The 23,559-nt window shown below is 33.4% G+C and overlaps 1 protein-coding gene across 2 annotated transcripts in view; it reads right to left on the bottom strand.

Annotated features, from left to right (window-relative positions):
- The window catches only part of sns (sticks and stones), a 194,125-nt gene that overhangs the window by 163,993 nt on the left and 6,573 nt on the right, over positions 1-23,559 (bottom strand). For both annotated transcript variants that reach the window (XM_013306305.1, XM_013306306.1), the window contains exons 2-4: positions 20,002-20,222; positions 9,379-9,528; positions 5,060-5,239 (exon numbers count right to left, since the gene is read on the bottom strand). In XM_013306305.1, the coding sequence (XP_013161759.1) occupies positions 5,060-5,239; positions 9,379-9,528; positions 20,002-20,041 (370 nt within the window). In that variant the 5' untranslated portion in view covers positions 20,042-20,222. The remainder of the gene's footprint in view (positions 1-5,059; positions 5,240-9,378; positions 9,529-20,001; positions 20,223-23,559) is intronic.

Genomic DNA, 23,559 nt, shown 5'->3' with positions numbered 1-23,559 from the left:
TGTGTTTTTACGAAACACTTTGTAATTTGAAAACTTGGTATTGAAATGTAAATCTAATTAGATTTTTTCCAGTTTTTATCTTAATTATATTACTGTAATTAGATATTAAAAAAATCTTGACTTTTATTATACATGTTTCTACATTTCTTTGGTTTCTGTAGAACTCAATAACATTTATCTAATTAGAAAAAAAAACTCGAGAAAAAATATGCAACATTTTACATTAATGGTTCTTTAGTTAGTTATGAAATTACAAGTAATTTTTTTTATATCATAAGGTGGCAAACGAGCAAGCGGGTCACCTGAAATCGCTGAAATAGCGAAGTTACCGTCGCCCATAGACATACGCAATTGCTAACGCGTTGCCTTACTTTAATCGACGGAGGATAGGATGCACAGAAAGAAAATATTTTCCCTTCCCATGCATCCTCTTATCCGGCAAATCCACTTCCACTTCCCATCTTTTCCTTATAAGAAAAAGGGAAAGAGAAGGCAACTGGTAGATGCTGGGTGGGGTCTGTAAGGGTACACTGCCTCCCCGCCGTCGGTGCAGTAGTACCAAACAATAAGGGAAAAATTCAGGTTATAGAAAAAAACTCGACTCCCGACAAACCAGGTTTAACTGTACGGTATTTTTGATTTTATTTCTAACAAGAGAAATGTTATTGTTTTAAAAATTCAAGCCATGCCATGCTGCTGGATAATTCCCCAACGCGAAACTTTACTCAAACTTTTGTAGTGAGAATCGCGTCTGAACGTCTAAACAAAAGTCCCATAGGAACTTTGAATATTTTCGTTCCATTTTTCTTATGTCCGATCTACAACTAGGGTATTGTTCTAGACTTTTGTGGGACAAGATGTTGGGTGATGTCCTTATTTTTGTATTTGGCACACTTCAAATGACACTGAATTTCACAATGGAATACACTCGATGCCAAAAAAAATAACACTTTTTTGAAATTCAATTTACACATAAAGTATTAAAGCTAGCGTTACGAAATAAATAAATATTTTATAGCAAATTTACAAGCTTTGTACTAATGGAAAGCAGGTCTCAAATTTTACTCTGGAAATTGTTTTTTGTAAAATAATACGATTTTAAACTTTATCGTACTCGTATTATACGGTAAATAATTGTTGGTATCTGTGAACAAAATATTTGCTAAAAACAAAAGTATTTATATATATATATATATAAAAAAAGTCGTGTTAGTTACACTATTTATAACTCAAGAACAGCTTTACCGATATGACTGAAAATTGGTGTAGAGGTATCTTAGAGCCAGGAGACGAACATAGGATACTGTTTATTCATTTTTTTTAGCTGCTTTTTATACAACTTACTAATATTATAAATGCGAATGTTTAGATGGATGTGATGGCTGAACGGATCTCGATTAAATTTGGCTATAGAATATAGTCTGAAAGAACACACAGACTACACTAATTAAGTTTTTTTATATATCCATGCGGACGGAGTTGCGGGCGACAGCTAGTGTTTGATAAAACAAATACAAAAGTATATTTCAAGCTAGGATTTCGGTCTCAGATAATCATAGTAATTTAGCTAAATTCTTGATGTATCAGTTTGATAAATACATGTATTTTGATTTGTATAAAAATGCATATAAAATGAGGAAAGTACACTTAAAACGTAACTTCCTTCTATTACAAAACACTCGGTAGATATTCTCCAAATAAGGAACGTGTTAAAAGTTCGAAAGCAAAATAAACAAATGACATTTGAAACATCGGTCGGGGACTTTTAACTTCCTAATGCGAGTAATTAACATGCTTAAAAAGAAAGTATTTGTAGATATTTTAGAACTACCGATTGCCCTTGATTTATCCAGCGCAGAATTTAAAAAAAGTAGCCTATATGCATTAGTTACCTATCCTTTCAAATTACTGACAACGTCAGTCGAACCCTTACCGAAGATTACCCGGAATAAACGCAGACTTGCGGACAGATAGACAGACTAAAGTCTTAATTTTTCTATCAGCAACGCAAATCTTACTAATATTATAAATGCGCATTTTTTATAGATGGATGGGTGGATGTTGGTTTAAAGCTATACAGAACGGTTGTACGGATCTTCCTGAAATTAGGCGTAGATTTAAAACACAGTCTGGAAGAACACATAGGCTACTAATTAATTTTCATCCAGGCGAACGAAGTCGCGGGCGACAGCTAGGACATTATATGTACGAAATATGAATTTTTACACAATAATTAAAGTAATTAAAACTAGAAGATTATAACGTGACGTCATCATTTTTTTTATAAATGATGAATAAGCAAAATTTAGGGGAATGGTAAAATAATTCAATTCGAACCCTTATCTATCTACCCACCCTTTCGATGAGGCGTGAATATATTAGGTTGTTTTCACCTTTTAAACGAAATTTGATTTATTAAAAAAAAGGGTGAGGGTCTAAAAATGCAAAGGTAACGTATCCTTCGGCAAATAAAATAGCAATACTTATGAGAACTCAAGTCGGGGCAAATGTTCGTAGGGGTCACAATATATCTTAGGACCCCAAACGCAATGCATGTAAGGGTTCAGAAAATATAGGGACGCGTATTGCTTATTGGAGTCGGAACTAGCGAATTTGAATAAAAGGCTGTCGTAAAATAGTCGCCGTCGTATTATTGTAACCATGGTTAGTGATGTGACATCATATAAAAATTATATCGATATTTTCAACGACGATTTTTTTTGTACCATTTTATTGTAAAATTAACTAGCTAATCACAATTAGCATATTGTCTATTGTCCACATTATTGTACTAATTTTACAAACGCGAATGTTTCGATGGAAATTTGTTAAAAGGCCGGATCTACGGATCTTGATGAATTTTGGCGCAGATGTAGAACATAGAACACATAGACTACTTATTAAGTTTTTTTCATTATTCCTCACGTATGGATTCGCGGGCGTCAGCTATTTAATAATAAATAGTAAAATAATGGAACAATACTATGATTATTTATAAAAAATTGATTTTGCCAAAATTATTGTAGGTCACTTCTATTCTAAACATTACGCTTAATGAGTCAGTAATAAAAAATCTTATATTCAATTTGTATAATTTATAAATTTTAAAGTCTTATACATATTATTTAAAACATATCTTGTTGATTAACAAATCATAATTTTATTATGCGTCGATAATTAAATCACTTATCGATATAAATATTAAATTATCGATATTAAGTCGCATCACTATTGTTAGAAACCTATCATCCAAAACCCTTCAACAGCGCTATAAACCGGAGTCTCCAGCGACCGGTCACATCTGACCCCCGCCGGGTTAAGCTTTTCATATAAAGAGAATCTTTACGCCTTCTTTTCTCATTTCCAAGCTACAAGACTTTGCGCTTAGAACTGGCTTGTGTAACGAACGTAAAAAACCGTTCCGTCTTATGGATTTTATAAAATGCCGCTCTAGATTAGATTTTAAATTTAAAATTTAAAAGCATTTTAATGTTTTATTTATATAGATATAAATGAATATTTGATAAAGTTTTAAATGTAAATCATAGACGACGCCATTTTGTTTCTAGTCATTTTTATATTTCGAATTCATTTTTTTAAGGATGTTGTAGTCCACCACTAGTATTCATTGTAAAAAATATTAAGTATTAAGTATTAAGTATTAAGTATTAAAATAATATTAAAATTAAATATCAAAATATTTAAAATCCAATCATCTCGTTCTAACGGTGAATTTATTCATCGTGTTTATTTGGTAATGATATGCGTAAGTAGCCGTTAGCATTACGAGTCAAATCGGATCTATGAACTTTACAACCTCGGGAAGGCAATAATATTATTCGTTAGGAAAAATCTCGTAAAAAGACCCGCGACCAAGGAGAATTGACGTTAATAATGTTTCACTGAATTTATATCTTTATGCGCGTCTCTTTCTGCACAGTTAATACAGTTTTATCGTTTTAGTAAAATACGGGGCGAGTTTCATTTGGCCACGCAACTTTATGGTTCACGGCTCGTATTTCGAGATTGGAAAAATCGACGAGGTTTTCCTATCCGGTTTATACCACCTTTAAGTTCATTAATTAAAAAAAAATACGATTCTTTTTAAATGTCAATAGTACGATAGCTTATTTGACAGTCAATAGTATGGTAAGTAATTTGATAAATATTAAAATTAGAATGTTGATTTCAAATACAGTCTAGAGGGCATATTAGCGAGTATATTTTAGTCAAAGTATTGTAGGCAATTTTTTGCTTTTTTGAGCATTTATTTGAAAATTAATGTAAGTGTAAAATGTTTTTTGTTGAGCCCATCAAGACCAACGTTTAAATTGTAGTGTTTCTTTCAAAATACGCTCTCAAAATTTGTTTATGCTTGTTAATAAAATTATAAGTATTTTATGGCATTATACAAAAATTAAATTTCTTCACTAAAAAGATTTCTCGTAGTCATAACCAATAAATTCTAACTTAATAAGGAAGTCGCATGACTCTCTCGTAAAGTAAAAACATTTCCGTCTTCTCATATCTTTCCCCAATCCATTAAAAACAAAAACGAAAGAATCGTATTAAACTTGAGTGTTTTATTTCGTCGGAAATGTTTTTTGAGGAAATCCCCTTTTTATCGAGAAATAATTAGGTCTTATAGAATTAGGGGATTTATTAAAATCTTTTATTTATTGATTTAAATAAATTACGTACAATTTTTAATATTAAATCATTTAGTAATTTATTACATTAAAAATGTACATTTTAAATGTTTTGCTTTATTAAAAACGACGTTATGAACATTTTGTATTACTAACCGTGAGTTTCTAAAACCAAAATCCCCGTGTTAAACATATTGTTATCCCTGTTTTATCAAAGATAAATACAGAGATGATGCAGAGATTTTGGTGTTAGAAACAACGGGCAACTGAGTTTTGCCAATTAATTGAAAAAGTAATATGAAAATTTCATAGAAGAAAAGTTAAAATAAAATACAGCGCCATCTAGTTTTAACTATTAAGAAACATTTTAAATCTCGCGGAAAAAAATATTTAAATTATATAATACTTACATATAACATTGAGTGTGGCATTAGCTCGGATCACTTTATGCATCTGAGCTGGACCAACTTGGCACTGATACTCCGCGTCATCTTCTAAAGTCGCATTCACAATGCGTAGGTTGTATACACCATGTCTTCTGTCTCCGAACATCGTGTAACGAGGGTAGCCGGGTATCACGGAGGAAAAACCTGCAACATTAAAATTAATAAAACATTTCGTAGAAGTACAACTGCTTAGAACAGTGGTTCCCAAACTTATTCTACTGCCCACTTTGAGAATAAATATTTTTTAGCGCCCACATATTTAAAAACCACTATAACTTTAAATTAAATTAATTAATTATTGTTACATATATATGTATATTAACGGAGAATTCTAAGCCCACCAGGCCTCTACACAACGCCCCCATTCTCTTTCTGGGTCTCTTACCGCCCCCCTTGAGACCTGCAGCGCCCACAGTGGGGCGTTATCGCCCACTTTGGGAAAGACTGGCTTAGAAGTAATACAATCTAAGTGCTAGTTTATTTGATGTCATATGAAAGTTGAACTAAAGGATAAAATCGTATTTTTCTAAATCACTTAAGAAGCGAGCGTATCAACATCGCCAATGCCGGCACGCATCTACTTGCACTTTCTGTGCATCCTCTCCTCCGTCGATTAAAGGTAGGCAACGCATATGCAATTGCGTATGTCTATGGGCAACGGACACTTCGCTATTTCATTGATTTCAGGTGGCCGCTCGCTCGTTTGCCACCTTATGATATAAAAAAATTAAGACATATACTGGGAATAATCGTATCCTATGATTTGGTTTCCGCAAAGCTATATAAAATAATCGTGATACTAAAGATTAAAATAATAACTATTTTATAGTTTATTTAAATCGTGCATAACTCGTCAATTTAATATTAAACAGATTACAGTATGGTAATATGGTTAGTTTTAATTGTAAAATGGTATTTTCAATCTCCCAATTAAATATTCAATGGATTTTTTTTTCTTTATGCGCGTAATTTGTTAGCGTTGGCCAATTAGTGAAGGTTAATTGCCGTAGAGTTTTCATGAGCGAATTTCACACCAATGTATTACGTAGTTATTTACATTGAAATAAAGTTACTATAGTCGCATTGTGTACACTGTCAGTTTATAATCTCACTAGCTGAATAAACCGTAAATTGTGAACTATAAGAAATGTATTAATTTATTATATGTTAAACGCAAGACTCTTTAAATAAATAATTTTTAAGTTATTATTATTATTGAAAAACTATTAATACCAAGCAAGCATAATTCAGTTAACAATACACAATACAATAATAAAGAAAATAAACTAAACACATTTATAGAGATCATCAATTATTATCTGGAAAGCAGACATGTCCGTGTCTCCTAGTCTTGTTACCTAATATACCATTATCAACCTGCACTCATCCCTACGGAAGATCAGCACAGTACTTTATACATATCTAACAGCCGTCATATTTGAATTCACCCCCTTCTTACCATCCATCCATACCTACTTTGATCTTCCACAATTACATTTTTATTTTTGTGATGATCATGTCTCCTAATGGACCCATCTTTTTGTGAACTTAATAGCTATCGCACGCGACTCCGTCTGCGCCGAATTGAAAAAAACTGATTAGTAGCCTATGTGTTCTATATGTATGCCAAATTTCATCAAGATCCGTTCAGATGTTTTCGAGATACATTCAAACATAAATCCATAAATCCATCCATCTAAACATTCGCATTTCTAGTAAGATAACATGGTAGTAAGTCGTGGATTACAGTTTTTTTTCTTCACCAGTAAACTTAATTATTCCCATTCGAAATTTGAAATATAAATTTTTATATATGTAAAAATAACTGTCATGTGCACAACCAGACATCGAATTGCGTTGCCGTGACTTCGCGGTATGAGTTGAATTATAGCTACATTCCATAAAAAGATTTGGTGGCGTATCCGCTGCGAAACAATTACACGGTAACTCGTGAACAGATTGCATAAAAACTATAAAATTAATCACTACCTTAAAGTTAAGTGGAAGCATTATAAAGAGTTTGAATAACTATGTTGTACTTAATGGACGGTTGTCATAGTGTCGAACTATCAAGAATCGGTCTTTTAATAAAATTCATTCAAAATGGGTACTATAATTTACTTTATAACTTTTTGAATTTATTACAGTTATTTGAGTCAATCGAGACCCTTTTTCTCAAAAAACGCGTGAAGATATCAAGCTGGAATTTATATCAAATGTTCAGGTCTGCGGTCGCTAGGTGCTGTGAAAATAAAAACTTCTAAGCCAAACCAATCAAAAGATACAACCGTTTATGTCGCAAATTTACGCAATTTTTTGTTACCTCAATCAATGATTCGACGTGATTCTGATAATTAGTGACATTTTCATAAGCTTTTAGAGATAACAGCGTTAATTGGTCATCATTTGGATTAGATTCATTTCTTTTGATGAATTATAACATAGTATTCAATTAGCTAAAGAAAAAATTTTTTTAGCAAATCATGACATCAATTTTACAATTAAAATGTTCAAAAATATGTATTGTTGAGCTTGTTTTAAATTAAGTACACTAATATATCAATACCGTGGGTTTCTGAGACTAAATTCTTAGTTTAAGATATATGTTTTGTTCTCTGATTTGTCAAAGATAACGACAGGGATGATGATATGATTTACACCAGTCTTTCCCAAAGTGTGCGATAACGCCCCCTTGTGGACGCTGCAGGTCTCAAGTTGCGGGTTATAGTAAAAGTTTCCTGTAGAATTCTCCGTTAATATACATACAGAGGTCACAATAATTAGTTAATTTAATTCGAAGTTATAATGGTTTTTAAATATGTGAAAATATGGGGGCGCTAAAAAAATATTTATTCTCAAAGTGGGCAGTAGACTAAATAAGTTTGGGAACCGCTGATTTACACTGATGTTATGGTCTCAAACAAACGGTTCGATATGTATTTTAAATTATAAAAAAAGATATGTTTTTATGCAAAGAATTAACTCAAAAACTACTGTAGCGATGTCAAAAATTCTTTTGCCGTTAGAAAACAACATTATCACTGAGAAGTTGATTTTTTAATTCCGCGTGAACGAGAAGGGATGCGGACGCGTGCGATGTATAGTTATTTCTTATATCATCGTTTCATACCAAACTACATGTTAATACTGCGCTTTGTAATGTCCCAAGAATGGATTTAAACTTCATCTCTGTTGTGTTTTTGTTACATTGACCTATTTGGCTTGCGGACGACTTATATGTACTCGGTACAAATATAAGTAAATTCAAGGAAAAAGATCTTAATTTTAGATTTTAATGCTGTTGCCTAAAAATTCTTGGAATGAATTCTATTTTAAAGTTGAATTTATTCTGAATAAATGGTTTAAGAAATTTTATTTAACTTAAGAAAATTTTTGTTGAAAGTTGGATTAAACCTAATTTTCATTTAAGGTTGAGTTTCAAGGCGGTAATTTGTCAAAAAATCTTAGACGACACAAAAGGCGAATATGCAGGCACCTATTCACGAAAATCTTAAGAATACAGGGTAACCTGACAACAAGAAAAAAAATATAATACTACACTGCAAAAAAAAACAAACAAAGAGTAGAAATAAATAGTCAATTCCAGCTGTATAATATTTCCTTACATTTCTAATACATCGGGCCATTGCTATTCAAAATATCAAGGCGCGTAATAACAACGAAATTCATCCCATTCTCAACTGTCGACGGGCATATTATTTAATCTACGCCTTAACATCAGACTTTGCAGGCAGGAAAGTAAAATTTCGTAACGTAACGAGAAAATTAAGCAAAGATTATACCCTAAACAACGAGAGTATCAAATTATACGTCGTTTCTCTTTAAGCGCGTATCGCATTGGTCCCTCGAGCAGGATACGTTGTCAGATATATCAAAATGTACAGTAATTTCTTTAAAACTACAGTACGATAAATATTTTGCTTGTAGAGTAGAGGTAATGTCGCTCTTTACCTTTCTAATTTGAATACTGGTGCTATTTGCCCTGTTTATGCTAGTCCATGACTTCTATAATAATTTGAATAATGTAAAATAATCAAACTAAAGTTGTACGAATTTTAGTTATTTCTATCTATAGAGTTACTATTGTTTACTTTACAACAAAATTCAATGGAAAAGGTTTAACTGATTGCAAATTATTCTAATAATACTGAAGTCCTTTCAAAACATTTTAAATTCTCTATTTTACTATTAGTTAATAATAAGATTGATCTGCCTGTAACTTCGTTAATCTATGTCATAAGTAATTATGCTTAATAACTTACCAAGTGCAAACCCATCCTTGGCCCATTGCACTTGACCGGCTAAGTTAGCAACAGCGCACTCGAGTACAGCCTCCGCGCCTTCCTGTACCCGAAGGCTTCGCGGCACAACCCGGAAGTACTGCTGCTGAAATGCACATGCGCTCGCTAGGACTGAAACAAAGAAAAAAAAACCGGTTAGTTGAATAAAAGTCATGTTTGAAATTAATCATTGGTAAAGTTGTGAAGTCTACCGATTTCTAAATAATTTAAAGTTTTCTAGCGATAGATGGCGTGATTCACAATATTCAATTTAAAAAAGTTAACCGATTACTGCCTATTCTATAACTGAGTTCGCACTTATTTATAGTGAAAAAAAAACTATTTTTTGGACCATATGGAGCCATCGCCGATGGGGCTGAAAAGCCCTAGAGTGGTGGTTGCGAACAGGTTGACGCATCGTAGGTAAGCCTCCCGCAAGATGGACCAATGAACTGACTAAGGATGCGAGCGACACAAGACCGGGTATTGTGGCAATCGATGGGGGAAGTCTACGTTCAGCAGCGAATATGACGATTGGACCATATGATGAAAGAGCAGTACGACATATATTAGTACTTTGACATTGTCTGGAAGTTGGCAGTAAGCTATCACAATTTAAATTGACTTATGCCCGGGTCAAATCACTTTGTGCAATGCAATATCAGTCACTTGTCAGACAAAGGACTCGCTTCATTGGATGCTAATATTATCTGTGCGAGTGGTGAGTGGGTGACAAGTAATACTTATATGGCGACGAGACTGTCACTTGAAAGGTGAACGCTCCTTTAGCGTGTGGTACAACTTTCTTACGTAATCTTGTGTTAGGCGGGACATTTTATGTTACAAGATGTAACATTACAATCCATGTTACAAAAAGTAAACATTTGATGATTTGATTTTTAAAGGCACATGTTACAATTGTGAAGAACTTCTGATTCTAATTTGACTTAGCGTATGTTAAGATTCTTAGGTAAATTAGAATTTTTAATGTTATCTTTAAAATGCCTTGTTTTATTTTGAAACTTAAATCGTTTAGATTTTACAAGAGTACAATTTCAAAGTACAAGTGCATATACCATATTATTGTAGCCTTTTGAAGTCTAAACGACAGTATTGAAATATAAGTTATTTCTTATTCATTTTCGGACTTTAATCAGAATATTTTTTTATTTTTTTTATATCATAAGGTGGCAAACGAGCGAGCGGCCACCTGAAATCGGTGAAATAGCGAAGTGACCGTTGCCCATAGACATACGCAATTGCATATGCGTTGCCTACCTTTAATCGACGGAGGAGAGGATGCACAGAAAGGAAATATTTTCGCTTTCCATGCATCCTCTCATCCGGAAAGTCCACTTCTACTTCCCATCCTTTCCTTATAGGAAAAAGGGTGGGAAGGGAAAGAGGACTATATAAGGCCTCCGAGACACACACTCATCAGACGAAACATTTTATTTATCTGTAAGCTTATATTACACCTTTTAACTTGGACCCCAAGATAAAGCTCAGTTTACACTAGCTATCTTAAGCGGGCTTTGAAGTACGCTTGAATTAGCCAAAGCGTGTTTGTTAGTAGAATTGTCACCGCAGTGTGCAGCGAGCCTTAGCGAATGTCCTTGCGTTTGTCCTTAGGTTTAGAATACCGTATGGACCGAGACTTAGTATACGTCTATACTGTCTTGTGTTTGTAGATATCGAAGCAAGATACTTGTCTTAGGATAGTGCCAAATATTCTTTTAATTATGAAAGCTTTTGTCTTTTGTTTTGGCTTAATTGAAATTGATTCTGACCTAGATTAGTACGTCTAAGTTACCTGTCCATTTCAATTTACCTTAATAAAATCGCTAGATCTGGTAAGGAATAGAGAATATTGATTTAAACAGTCTCTTATAAAACAGACAATTTCTGTTTTGTTATTTCTTAATATGTCAAGATTTTTTATTACAATTCCTAATTAACCTGCCCTTATCCCAACGGAAGATAGGTACAGTATGTACTACTCCTCCATACATCTGTATCAGTCATCATATCTGAATTCACTCCCTTCATACACACTTCTTTTACACAATACTTCTTTGGTCTTTATCTGCCTTTGCACCCATCACATTTTATTACAATTCGTAAATATATAACTCAAGCTGCCACCCGCTTAATTAGCCTATGACTTCTTCCAGGCTATGTTCTACATATTTGACATTCATCAAGATCCGTTGAGCTGTTCCGGACATACTTTCATACAATCCATCCATCTATACATTCGCATTTATAATATTAGTAAGATTAATACCAATAAATTATTAAAGGGATTCGATATTTAATCGTAAATCTACTAAAAGTTGCAAGATGTGACAACACTAAACCGGTAATTAAACAAGTCGCACACACGCAAACGCACACATGACAATTTTTAGTATAGAAAATCACCCACACATATCAATGTAACATCAATGAAATTTAAGCTTTAATTCTATTATAATTACAGTTGAAATTGAAACGTAGTTTTATGTTCAGTGAGGCGAAGTCAGCGTCGATAGTTACAAACGGGATCGGGATAACCGCTTATTGCTTTTGAATTTAGAACGCTTAGTTGCGGTCAAAGCGTCGTTGGGAAGTTAAATAGAAAGTTATTAGAAATTTTATTAGCGGCCAGTGTTGGGATTACGACAATTTTATTGTTTCTATTTTGAGTTTCGAACGAATGATATAAAGGCAATTTAAAAAGTTTTATAGCTAAGTTTTTATTTATTGCTATTTAAAAAAAAATAACAAAATAATACTGGCAACGTATATTCAGAGAAGAATTAATAAGTTAATAATTTTTAATGAACTAACTTATCGTATTACTTCAAACAAACAAACATACTTGCAAAAAACATTACCATAGTGTTAATTAGGCAAAAACAATCCGCTTAACATCTTTGACAACTATATTATAAAAGCCATTGGTTTGATGGATGGATAAATTTTTATTAGACGATATCTCAAGGACGGCTCAATGGATCTAGATGAAAGGCACAGTTATAGATAGTCTGGAAGAATACACAGGCTACTTATTATTTTAGAGTCGTCGGACAAAGCCGCGAGATAAAGCTAGTATTGTAGTAAATTTTATAAGCTTGGATTTCCTAGATATAATGATTTATCCTTTAATACTCTTAGTTATAGGAATAATTTTGGATCAATTAAACTGATTTGTTATAGAGTAAAAGGAGGAAAAGAAATGTTCATTATAGTATTCATATTTTGAAAGCAGTCTGGAAAACTTTCAAAGTTAATTATGAGAAAGTGCCGTTCTACCAACAGGGAAGCAATGTTCTCGGATTTCGATAAAACGCCCCCAAAATACTTCTAACAAAGAAAGCTCTGAACTCGTAGGAGACCGTAAACTTTTCGTACTGGTGACGAAGAAAAAACTCAGCAAAACATCGAAGCGAAGTTAGAAATATCCAAAGCGACGGGAACTTTTTGGAGTATTTAGTCCTGAGGAAAGTTTTATTTAAGTCAATTATCTTGACATCCTTACGATATTGAACGGACGGAGATTTATTTTAGCTTTTAAAGTAAACTAGCTGTCGCCTACGATTCCGTCCGCAGGGAATTAAAAAAAACTTAGTAATATTTGTTTTTCTGGACTATGTTCAACAGTTATGACAAACTAGCTGTCGCCCGAGACTCCGTCCGCGTGGAATTAAAAAAAAAAACATAATTTTTACGAGATCTTCAAACAAACATCCATCTAAACATTCGCATTTATAATATTAGTAAGATTGCCCTCGTTTTTTGGGCTTTTACAAACTTGATAATTTTAAATTAAGTAGCTTAGGTAACCATTAACTAAGTTTATTAATGAATTTCACCTTTGACTTTGGCTCCACGATATTACTAACATATCATGTAACTTAACATAAAGGCAGTTTCTAAGGCTGTATCTAATCAGTACAAACCCTATTATGTGATAATACGGTTCAGTAATTCAAGACTCGATTAAGTATCAAAGTTACTCTAACTTAGGTAACAAGGCTTCGATATACTTAACAGGATACGATTGGGACCTACATTAGAATGTCCAGTTTACCTTTATGTCTATAATTCGAGTTACCTTGCCTACTTTTGCCGGATCTGTTACTTGTTTGAAAGTTAAATTTAATTGAAAAATTGTTGTACTCTATATATCTTTGTTAGTGAGTCGATTCCTAGTCGTATGACTACTAGGTTGGTGACATATAAAAAAGGCGATATCAGTCAAGGAGTTTATTTCTTGTTTCGTCCTAATTTCTTTTAACGGTGTTGTTGATCGATATACGATCCAAATTGGAAAGGGATTTGAATTCTAAGACTACAAACTGAGTATAAATGCTAAGATTTAAGAATGTACTAGCTGTCGATCGCAACTACGTCCACGCGGAATTAAAAGAAAACTTAATTAGTAACCTATGTGTTCTTCCAGACTATGTTCTACACCTATGCCAAATTAAAGCGAGATCTGTTCAGCCGTTCTAGAATTACCTTCAAACAAACATCCATCCATCCAAATAGTCGCATTTATAATATTAGCAAGAAGTAACATAAGCAAAAAAGCTATTTCATATCTATGAGGCTTGCGTTTATTTATTTTCTTTAATAGCCTCAAGGTGTTCAAAGCGTTACAACTCTGGTATATTTTAGATGCTTAGAACAACAAAAAACCATATCACTAATTCGTTGTCAGGGGAAAAACAATAATAACATAATCTTTAGTGTTGAAGATGAAAAAGAAATAAAATTAATTTTACCCAATCTCATAGAAGTTAACCCGTGACGAAGAATTGTGTTCCCTTAATATTCCCAGGGGTCTTATTAAACGGGGAAAATGAGGCTATTAATAATAGAAGGAAAAATGATGCTATCAATTAGGGTTGACGGTGGAATGACAGATAGTAGGCCCTACTATGAGATATCCTTGAGATATTCTTCGAGTGAGTTGCAACCATTTTTTTTTTTAAGAAAAGTAGCTGTCCGCGATATCGTCAACGCGCATTTAAACAGATAGTAGCCGAATCTCGGAGTAACTGAATCTTTATATATATAATTCTTCTGTGAGTGTGTATGTCACTGAACTTCTCTTAAACGACTGGACCGATTTTGTTGAATTTTTTTGTGTATGTTCAAGGGGATCTGGGAATGGTTTAGATTCACAATTTTGTCCGCTGGACAATGTTTTTTTAATTCATTTTTAATTTTTTAGTAGTTGTTGATTTTGGAATGTTTTACATTGGATCCGACAGATGGCGCTACCATCGCAGTGTCAAATTTTAAATAATATTTGAATTAAAGACGTGTAGACAGGACAACGTCTGTCGGGTCCGCTAGTATGAATATAAAATTTCATACTGTGAGCTACTCACTGTGAGCGACGGGTCGCAGAGAAATAATACCAGTCCCACTCACTCTGATGAAGAGCCCCCGATAGGCTCGAAACTAGTCGGAGCTGCCACCGGACGAATATACGTGTTTAACCGTTTCTATATAAGTTTATTATAATGTCTTACGAAAGTTTGAATAATTTCATAAAAATAGGTCAAGCCGTTTCGGATAAGTATGGTAACGAACATTGCTACACGACAATTTTATATGTATAACTAGCTGTCGCCCGCGACTCCGTCCGCGCGGGATTAAAAATAGATGTTGGCCGATTCTCAAACCTACTCAATATGCTCAAAAAATTTCATGAGAATCGGTCAAGCCGTTTCGGAGGAGTATGGGAACGAAAATTGTGACACGAAAATCTTTATATATATAATTCTTCTGTGAGTGTGTGTGTGTGAATGTCACTGAACTTCTCTCAAACGACTGGACCGATTTTGATGAAATTTTTTGTGTGTGTTCAAGGGGATCTGGGAATGGTTTAGATTCACAATTTTAACCGCTGGACAATGTTTTTTAATTAATTTTTAATTTATTAGTAGTTGTTGATTTTGGAATGTTTTACATTGGATTCGACAGACGGCGCTACCATCGCAGTGTCAATTTTTTTTCAGTCAGTTTCAAATTAAAGACTAGTAGTAGACAGGACAACGTCTGTCGGGTCAGCTAGTTTTATATATAAGATTAATCAGTTGCTGTTTAATAATTAATGAGTTGTTCAGAAACAAATGACGGTTTAAAACTACAAAAAAATTTATTAGAATAATTAAAATAATAGTAAAAGTTAAAAATTATAATACATTGCATGTAATTTATCTGTCTATTTATGAATATAATCTATATTTTCATTATAAGTTGCCTTTTTAAAGATAAAATTCTATTAGTAGTCTCAAAATTTGATTTACAATCTCGATTAGATTACAATCTAGAACGCTGTTTGGCGATCGAGATAAATATTAATGGTAAGGGTCTTGGTATTTAGAATGGTACGTAATACATTAATATGAATTAGACACAATTGATAGATAAGCTCAACGCGAATCCGGTGTTTGTTCTGAGCATGATTGAACGCTGGGATACTGTCTTCAAAATTGTTAGAAGGTAATGCCAATGATTCATTGAAGGTTTAGTATGGTTAATAAATTAGCTTGTTTATACAAATACGTCAATGTATTATCAAACTAGCAGTCTGCGACACCGTCCGCGTGGGATTAAAAAAATATAATTAGGAGCCTATGTTCTTCCATACTATGTTCTACATCTATGCCAAATTTCATCGAATTCCGTTCAGCCATGCTGGAGATATCTTAAAACATCCATCCATCTAAACATTCGCATTACAACGAGGAAGCAATGCGATGTCAAAATGCTGTTATTCTTAATACGAGAATTGACCAGAAAGTAATTTTGGTGGAAGTAGGAAACTTAAATTGGATACGTTACGATCTTCATGAGAAGCATATACGTATTATTGAGTTATCAAACTCCACTACAGAAAATTCTTTAAATGATAAAAGCCCTTTGATGGCACGAAAAGGTAATAAAAAATCATTCATGAATAGAGTAGTAACTGTCGCCCACGACTCCGTCCACGCGGTTTTAAAAAAAATCTTAAAATGACTATGTGTTCTTCCAGATTTTGTTCACCTATGCCAAATTCAACCAACCCGCACTTGGCTAGCGTGGTTGACTATGGCCTAATCACCCTTAAATTAGGGTAGGCTCCGAGCCCTCGGTGGGGACGTATAGTGAGCTGATGATGATGATGATGCCAAATTTCATATCAGTAGCATTGTTTCAGAGATACCTACGCGAAATAAAATAAAAAACTTAATTAGTAGCCTATGTTCTTCCATACTATGTTCTACATCTATGCCATGTTTCAGCAAAATCCATACAGCCGTTCTGGAGATACCTTCTAACATCCATCCATCTAAACATTCGCATTTATAATATTAGTATGAATTTATGTTAACCATATTAGGTGTAGTGAAGGGAGTTATGGTTAATGACTAAGACAAAATGAAAAGGTTGACTAACGATCTAGTTCACAATTAGGTTAATTTAGATATATTCTATACATCAAAGTTTTGACATAGTAAGTAGTTTAATAAATCTGGTTCCGGTATCAATAAATTTTAACAGGTAACCACGATATCGCTTTGCTGTAAATTATTATGCAATTCAGATAAATTTTAAAGTTAGAACCCGAGGAATATTTTATAATATAAATGCGAATGTTTCGATGGATGTTTTTTTATATCAAAAGGTGGCAAACGAGCGAACGTCCGAAATGACCGCTGCCCACAGACTTCCACTTCCCGCCTGTCTTCTGTGTGGTCGTGGTATTTCACCGGGCGAGCCGGGCCGATTCGTGCGAAGATGTTAAAGCGGGCTCTACCACTGTTAAATCTGGATGTATCTTTGTTTGAAGGTATCTTCAGAACGGCTGCATGGATTTTGTCGAAATTTGTCAGAGATGTAGAATATAGTATGGAAGAACACATAGGCTACTTATTAAGTTTTTTTTATTTCGCGCGGATGGAGTCAAGGGCGATAACTAGTTGTGTTAAAATCAACATTGACTTGACTTGACCCTAATTTTAATGAATTTGAATATTTTAAATTGCCAAACCATGCTTACACATAATTCGTAGTAACTTAACTCCTAAAAAGAGATTTTATAGAAAATAGAAAGCTCAGAATTTAAGAAAGAGTCAAAGCAAAAGCTTAGGGGTTAGACAACGTACATTCGCGTCGAAGCGATTCCATGACGAACTTCAAAAATGTATAGAACTAAAAATAATTTACTATAAGTCACGTGATTGTCGTTCGTATTTTCCATGCAGTCTAGCCTCCTTGCTTAGTAAAACAAAACACCATCTGGAATGGATGTCACTGCTACTTTCAAGTAAACGTGAAAAAACTTGTGATTACTGGAAGACAAAAGAATAACGATGCGAAACTGATTTTGCGATTTTATAAACCTCTTGCAAGTACAGTCAATATTTCCCAGCCTCTTTTGTACTTGGCTCTGTTGACGCGTGGCATCTCACGGTTACATACTTTCAACTATTAAGAAGTAGATTCGAGTTCGATTTTCATAGTAGGGGACAGTGTAGTGGTTTAGAGATGAGAAGAAAAAGGACAAAACCTCAAAGATGAATACATCTAATTTATGCTCTCTATACCTTCAATAACGTCCCGTGACTCCGTCTGTGCGAAAATTAAAAAAAATAAGTAGCCCATGTGTTCCTCCAGACTATGTTCTATACCTTTACTAAATTTCAGCAAGGTCCGTTGAGCTGTTCCGGAGATATCTTCAAACAAACATCAATCCATCCATCTAAACTTTTGCATTTATAATATTATTAAGATTAGATTAAAGAGTATTGTTTTAGTGATGGATGTTTAGTCATATTTGTTCGTCTGTCTGTCTATATATATAGTACTTAATAGTGTCTGTATGTTTGTATTATGTTAATCTGTAAATAAAAGGGTGAAATTCCATTAAATGCATAGAAGTTTGTTTAAACCAATTTGATGATTAGAAAAAGGGTCGAGCAATTAAGGTCTTGTAATTAAAACTGGCCTCCGCCTGCTCTAAGTTAGGGCGGAATTATCGCCCAAACTCTATTGTAAGGGAATTTTCAACTTTTCATCCGTTAAAATATTAAATTAATTCCGTGAAACAAGGCAACAGAAATTCCGTAATTTCAGGGGAGAGGCTGCTTTCGGGATTACATGGCACTGATACGCTTCGATACACTTTTGTTTTTTTATTTTGTTTTTAAATGCTTTTTTTTGTGTTACAACATTTATATTTTTTTAGATATCTGCTAGTTGAAACTTGCAATATCTCTTTGGAAACTATGAGCATTTCATCATCATCAGCTCACTATACGTCCCCACCGAGGGGCTCGGAGCCTACCCTAAGTTCGTACATAATCAACCACGTTGGCTAAATACGGGTTGGTTGACTTCACACATATCTTTGAATTTCTTCTCAGATATGTGTAGCATCACGATGTTTTCCTTCACCGTAAGAACGTCGGATGTACGTATGTAAATCAGAAATAAAAAAACACATTGGTACCTGGCGGGATTGGAACCCAGGACCTGCAGATTGCAAATCAAGTGCTTGACCCCTGAGCCACCGACGCTCTTGAGCATTTTGATTATTCTAATTAATATTAACATTGTAATAAATTAAATATTAAAAAGTATTAGGGTAATTTCATACTACGAGTAACATTGTTCAAATAAAATATTGCATAATAATTTGACTTAATAATAACATAAACAAATAAGGCTTATTGTTTTAAGATTTTTCAAATTCAATAAATAATTGTTCTATAATATAAAAAAAAAAATTAGAAAGTACACTCGATTGCATAAAAAAAGGTCACGATACTTGAGCGATTGAAGTGGGGCGTTGTTTTTTAATTAATTTTAAATCAGTACTAATAAATATTGCCCCTTCATTTAAGAGTGCCTTTTGTTATATGAAAATATTTTCTTGTGATTGTACTGCGTAGAGTTTTTATTTATTTGTGTTTACAAAACCGAGGTTGCTTATTGACATTAGCAAGCATATTGGAGTAACAAAAAGAAATGAGGAAATGGTATTAGCAAGTTTAGTATTTGCTGCCGTAAAAATTAATCTTGTTTTGTTTATTTTTCTTTCTTTCTAGTGACCGTTGGTTAAGGTCAATGTTAGATTTTCATCAGTTTGAATAGTTTTGTTTAAAAAAGTATTTAAAAAAATGTTTTGTTCGTTCTGAAATAAATTCGTAAATTACATTGAGATAATTTAAATGGTGATTATCACTATCTTTAAGTTTTGCATATTTATTTTGAGTCAGATTATGGTTTTTTTCTTTTTTATGTAACTTAAAATATATTTTTTTGTAAATTTACTAATATTTCTTTTAGCATACCGACTAAGCTCTAGGCTTGTGCTAGGATATGGTTTATGACAATAGTCGAATGGCGGGATTCGAACCCCCGACCTCGTGGTCGGAAATCCGTTTCCTTAACCATTAGGCTATTGACGCTTAATATGAATTACTACGGTTAACAATGATTTCAATGAAGAGATTTGACTTTTTAACTATACTAGTGAATTTAAACATTAAAAAATCTGCACGCAATAATAGTCTTTAATACTATAACTTTAAAATATAATTTTGTTCAACTTACCACATATAGTGACGAACAATTTTGACACTTTGGCACACATAGTGATAACTTGAACACTCACTGTACATAACGTCAACTACTGTCACAAATCACCTCCACATTTTGTCACTAAACACGATATCAGCACATCCCTAAAATCACAAGTCCCAGTTTGTTTGCTATTCAGTGTACTTCACTAAATCGTCACTAACACGATATTTTCAATGAAAAGTCCGGGCCATCTGAAAAGAGAAAAAACAATTTTAATAACAAAATTCTTAAGAAAATCTAATTTATTTTTCACTAGCGGTCGTCCGCGACTCCGCCCACGTTATTGAAAAAAAACATAATTAGTAGCATATGTGTTCTTCCAGATTATGTTCTATATATATGACAAATTCCATCGAGATCCATGCAGTAGTTCTGGAGTTACATTTTAACAAACATCCATCCATCCAAAGGGTAAGAAGTAAGATATGATTATATCTGACACAACGGTAATACTCCCCTACAAACAATACGAGAAACCAATTAATAAACTACTTTAGAAATATTTAAAAATTCCACGCCACATTCTAGCGAGAACCAAGCCTGTTAAACTAGTAAGCCATGTTGGCAAATAATTTTAATGTACCTAAATATTTTTGCGATAGTTTTTTGTGTTACCTTCAATACTGATATGTCGCGCAATGAAAATCTTATATGTTCAAATCTTATACAGTGTGTCCAAACATTCAACGATAAAACGGTAATCGTGTATTGCTAGATCGATAACTACACGGGGTAAAATACTATTATAATTCATCTAGCTATACACTACACACTATTACCGTTTTATCGTTGAATTTTGGGACACGCTGTATATGAAACTCTCGTCACAATGTTAGTTACTATACTCCTCCGAAACTGCTTGACCGATTTTTATGAAAATTTATATGCATAATCAGTAGGTCTGAGAATCGACTATCTGTTTCTTAAACTCACGGGGACGAAGTCGCGTGCAACAGCTAGTGATTTTATTCCTAACCACAATTAAAAATTAAAATCAGTTATTTTACTATAAAGTTGGGTAAGTTGTTTTTTTTTAATTATTTATTTATAATATATTGACGTTCTTTTTACGTATTTCCAGCCAGTGTCAATTCACGATAGCTATTTCGTAATTTATATCCCTAATTCGAAATTCAAAACGGAGTCGAGCTATAAAATATAACAAAAAAAAGCAAAACGAGTTAGCTTGTTAAAGTTGATCTAGTCGATGTAAACAAAAAAACGTCGTAGGGGAAAAACGGTTTTTTAGGGCAGAAACTGGCGTCGTAAAATTATAACGACATATTAAATTCGTTGATGAAAAAAAACGTAACGTTACGGGCATGTTGTAAAATTGACGCATAATTCCCTTCTCCCAACTGACTCGTAAATACGGTCGCGAAATAAATAAAAAATTTACTAACTCCCTTTTTATAATGATACTTTGGGATGATAATGTTTTCTGTAGGGATAGGAAGGGTTTTGGAGTATTCATTTTTATATATTTTAGTTTAAATATCGATTTGTTTAAATTGAAATAAAATGTTATATCTTACTAATATAATAAACACGAAAGTTTAGATTGATGGATGGATGTTTGTTAGAAGGTATATCTGGAAAGAATTAACGAATCTTTATAAACAAGTAGGCTACTTATCAAGTTAGTTTTTAATTCCACGCGGATGGAATCACAGGCAACAGCTAGTTATTCATAAAATATTTTCAGTTATATCTTTCTAAAAGTATAGCTTAACGATAAAATTTCGATCACTGGCCGAAAAAAAAGGCACACTATCAGACAATTATAAAAAGTTACAACACTTCACCTCAAACCGGCTTGCTACCATCTGGTTTTAATGAATTCCAAATTCAAACTATCGATTCGAATTAATTTAAATATTAAAACCGCCATTCAGTCTAGGTTCGAAATTTAAAATATGGAAGCTAGACGTATCTAATGATCTCATAGAGTATGCCCACTCGGTGAGAAGTCATTAAGTATTTCTTAAAAAACTTGAATCAAGATTGCCACATACTATCTTTTTAACCCACGCTAAGCCTATTTGGGTGTCACGTGTGGTACAAGTTAAGAGATATTGTCTTAATTAGATTTTGATTTGGTATTAATTGCGTAATACAATTTCATCTCTAAACCTAAAGGATGTTTGAAAAAAATATAAATAAATGTTTACTTATATGTATACTTTTTTTTATTAATTATTTTTCATATACGACACTTATATTAAGAGTAATTTAATTTAAAAAGTTTGAAAATTAAGATTACGAACCGAATGAAAAATTATTCATCAAAATCTGTTTACTTGTTTTTTTTTTACCGGCGACGTTACTTCACACTTTCGGCCATCCCTAGCGTGTAGCCGTTGGCAGAAATATATTACCATCAATCTTTTTAGTTCGGTTCTATCGTTTTAGGTTGCAATGGAGCTTACATAGGCGCGAAAAACATTACTCTATCGAGTACTCCTAATTTCGTAATACTTCTTCATAAGCTTTAAACTTGGACCATACATATAAAGCTAAATGTAGGCGTAACGTTGTTTGTGTGGGGCAATTATTTTGTCTTGCCGTCTGTCTGTGCGTTTGCTCAAAAACCCTTTTGTTGCTTACGTTTGTATGTTGAGTTTATTTTATTGTTTGTGGAAACAGTTAGAATAATTCTGTTGGATTGTTTGGATTAAATTTTTCTAAGGAAATAAGATTCCTTACATTTTTTTCCCTTCTTCCCATATATTGTTATATCTATGTTTATATTACATAATGTAGGAATTTAATATTTACATTATTGCTCCGTCTTACAGGGACAATGTTATAAACATCTTTGTTAGAAATAACTATATATATATATATATATACTAAAGGAGAATCTTATACAAGCTACTTATTATTGTTTTTTTTTTTATAACAGACGGGGGCAAACGAGCAGCGGGAACACCGAGGTGTTCAACGACGCCCATGGACATCAGCAATACCAGAGGAACCGCATATGCGTTGCCGGCCTTTGAGGCGGTGATAAGCTCGCTTCTTGAAGGACCCTAAGTCGTAGCGGTTTGGAAATACCGCCGAGGACAGACCATTCCACAACGCTGCTGTGCGAGGCAGGAAGTTTCGCGCAAACCGCACGGTTGTGGATTGCCAGCCGCTTACTATATTTTTTAAGAATTTTTTCTTACCATTAGAAATAAAGATTTAGAGAATGTTATGCAAGTATCAATTTCATTTGGTCATGGTCAAATAAATTATAGTCCGACGAACTTTTCTGTAAGTAAGAAAATAAATTACTATAGCTCAATAACGACCCTTACCTATGTCGGTACCTAACAGCACCTCACTCGCCGGGTCAGAATAATTTGTCGGACTATTTGTGTATTTCGTTATCATCATCAGCTCACTGTATGTTCCCACTAAGGGCCTTGTATCCTACTCTAAGTTAGGAGTGACTAGGCCATAGTCAATGCTGGCAAAGTGCGGGTTAACAGTAAGAACGTCGTTCGAACCCAGATACTGCAGAATACAAGTCTAGTGCTTTAA

This window comes from Papilio xuthus, unplaced genomic scaffold (genome assembly GCF_000836235.2).
Source record: "Papilio xuthus unplaced genomic scaffold, Pxut_1.1 DF828258.1, whole genome shotgun sequence".
Classification (NCBI taxonomy): Eukaryota; Metazoa; Arthropoda; class Insecta; order Lepidoptera; family Papilionidae; genus Papilio; species Papilio xuthus.
Note: the sequence above shows the minus strand (reverse complement) of the source record. Positions and strands in the feature narration are given on the sequence as shown.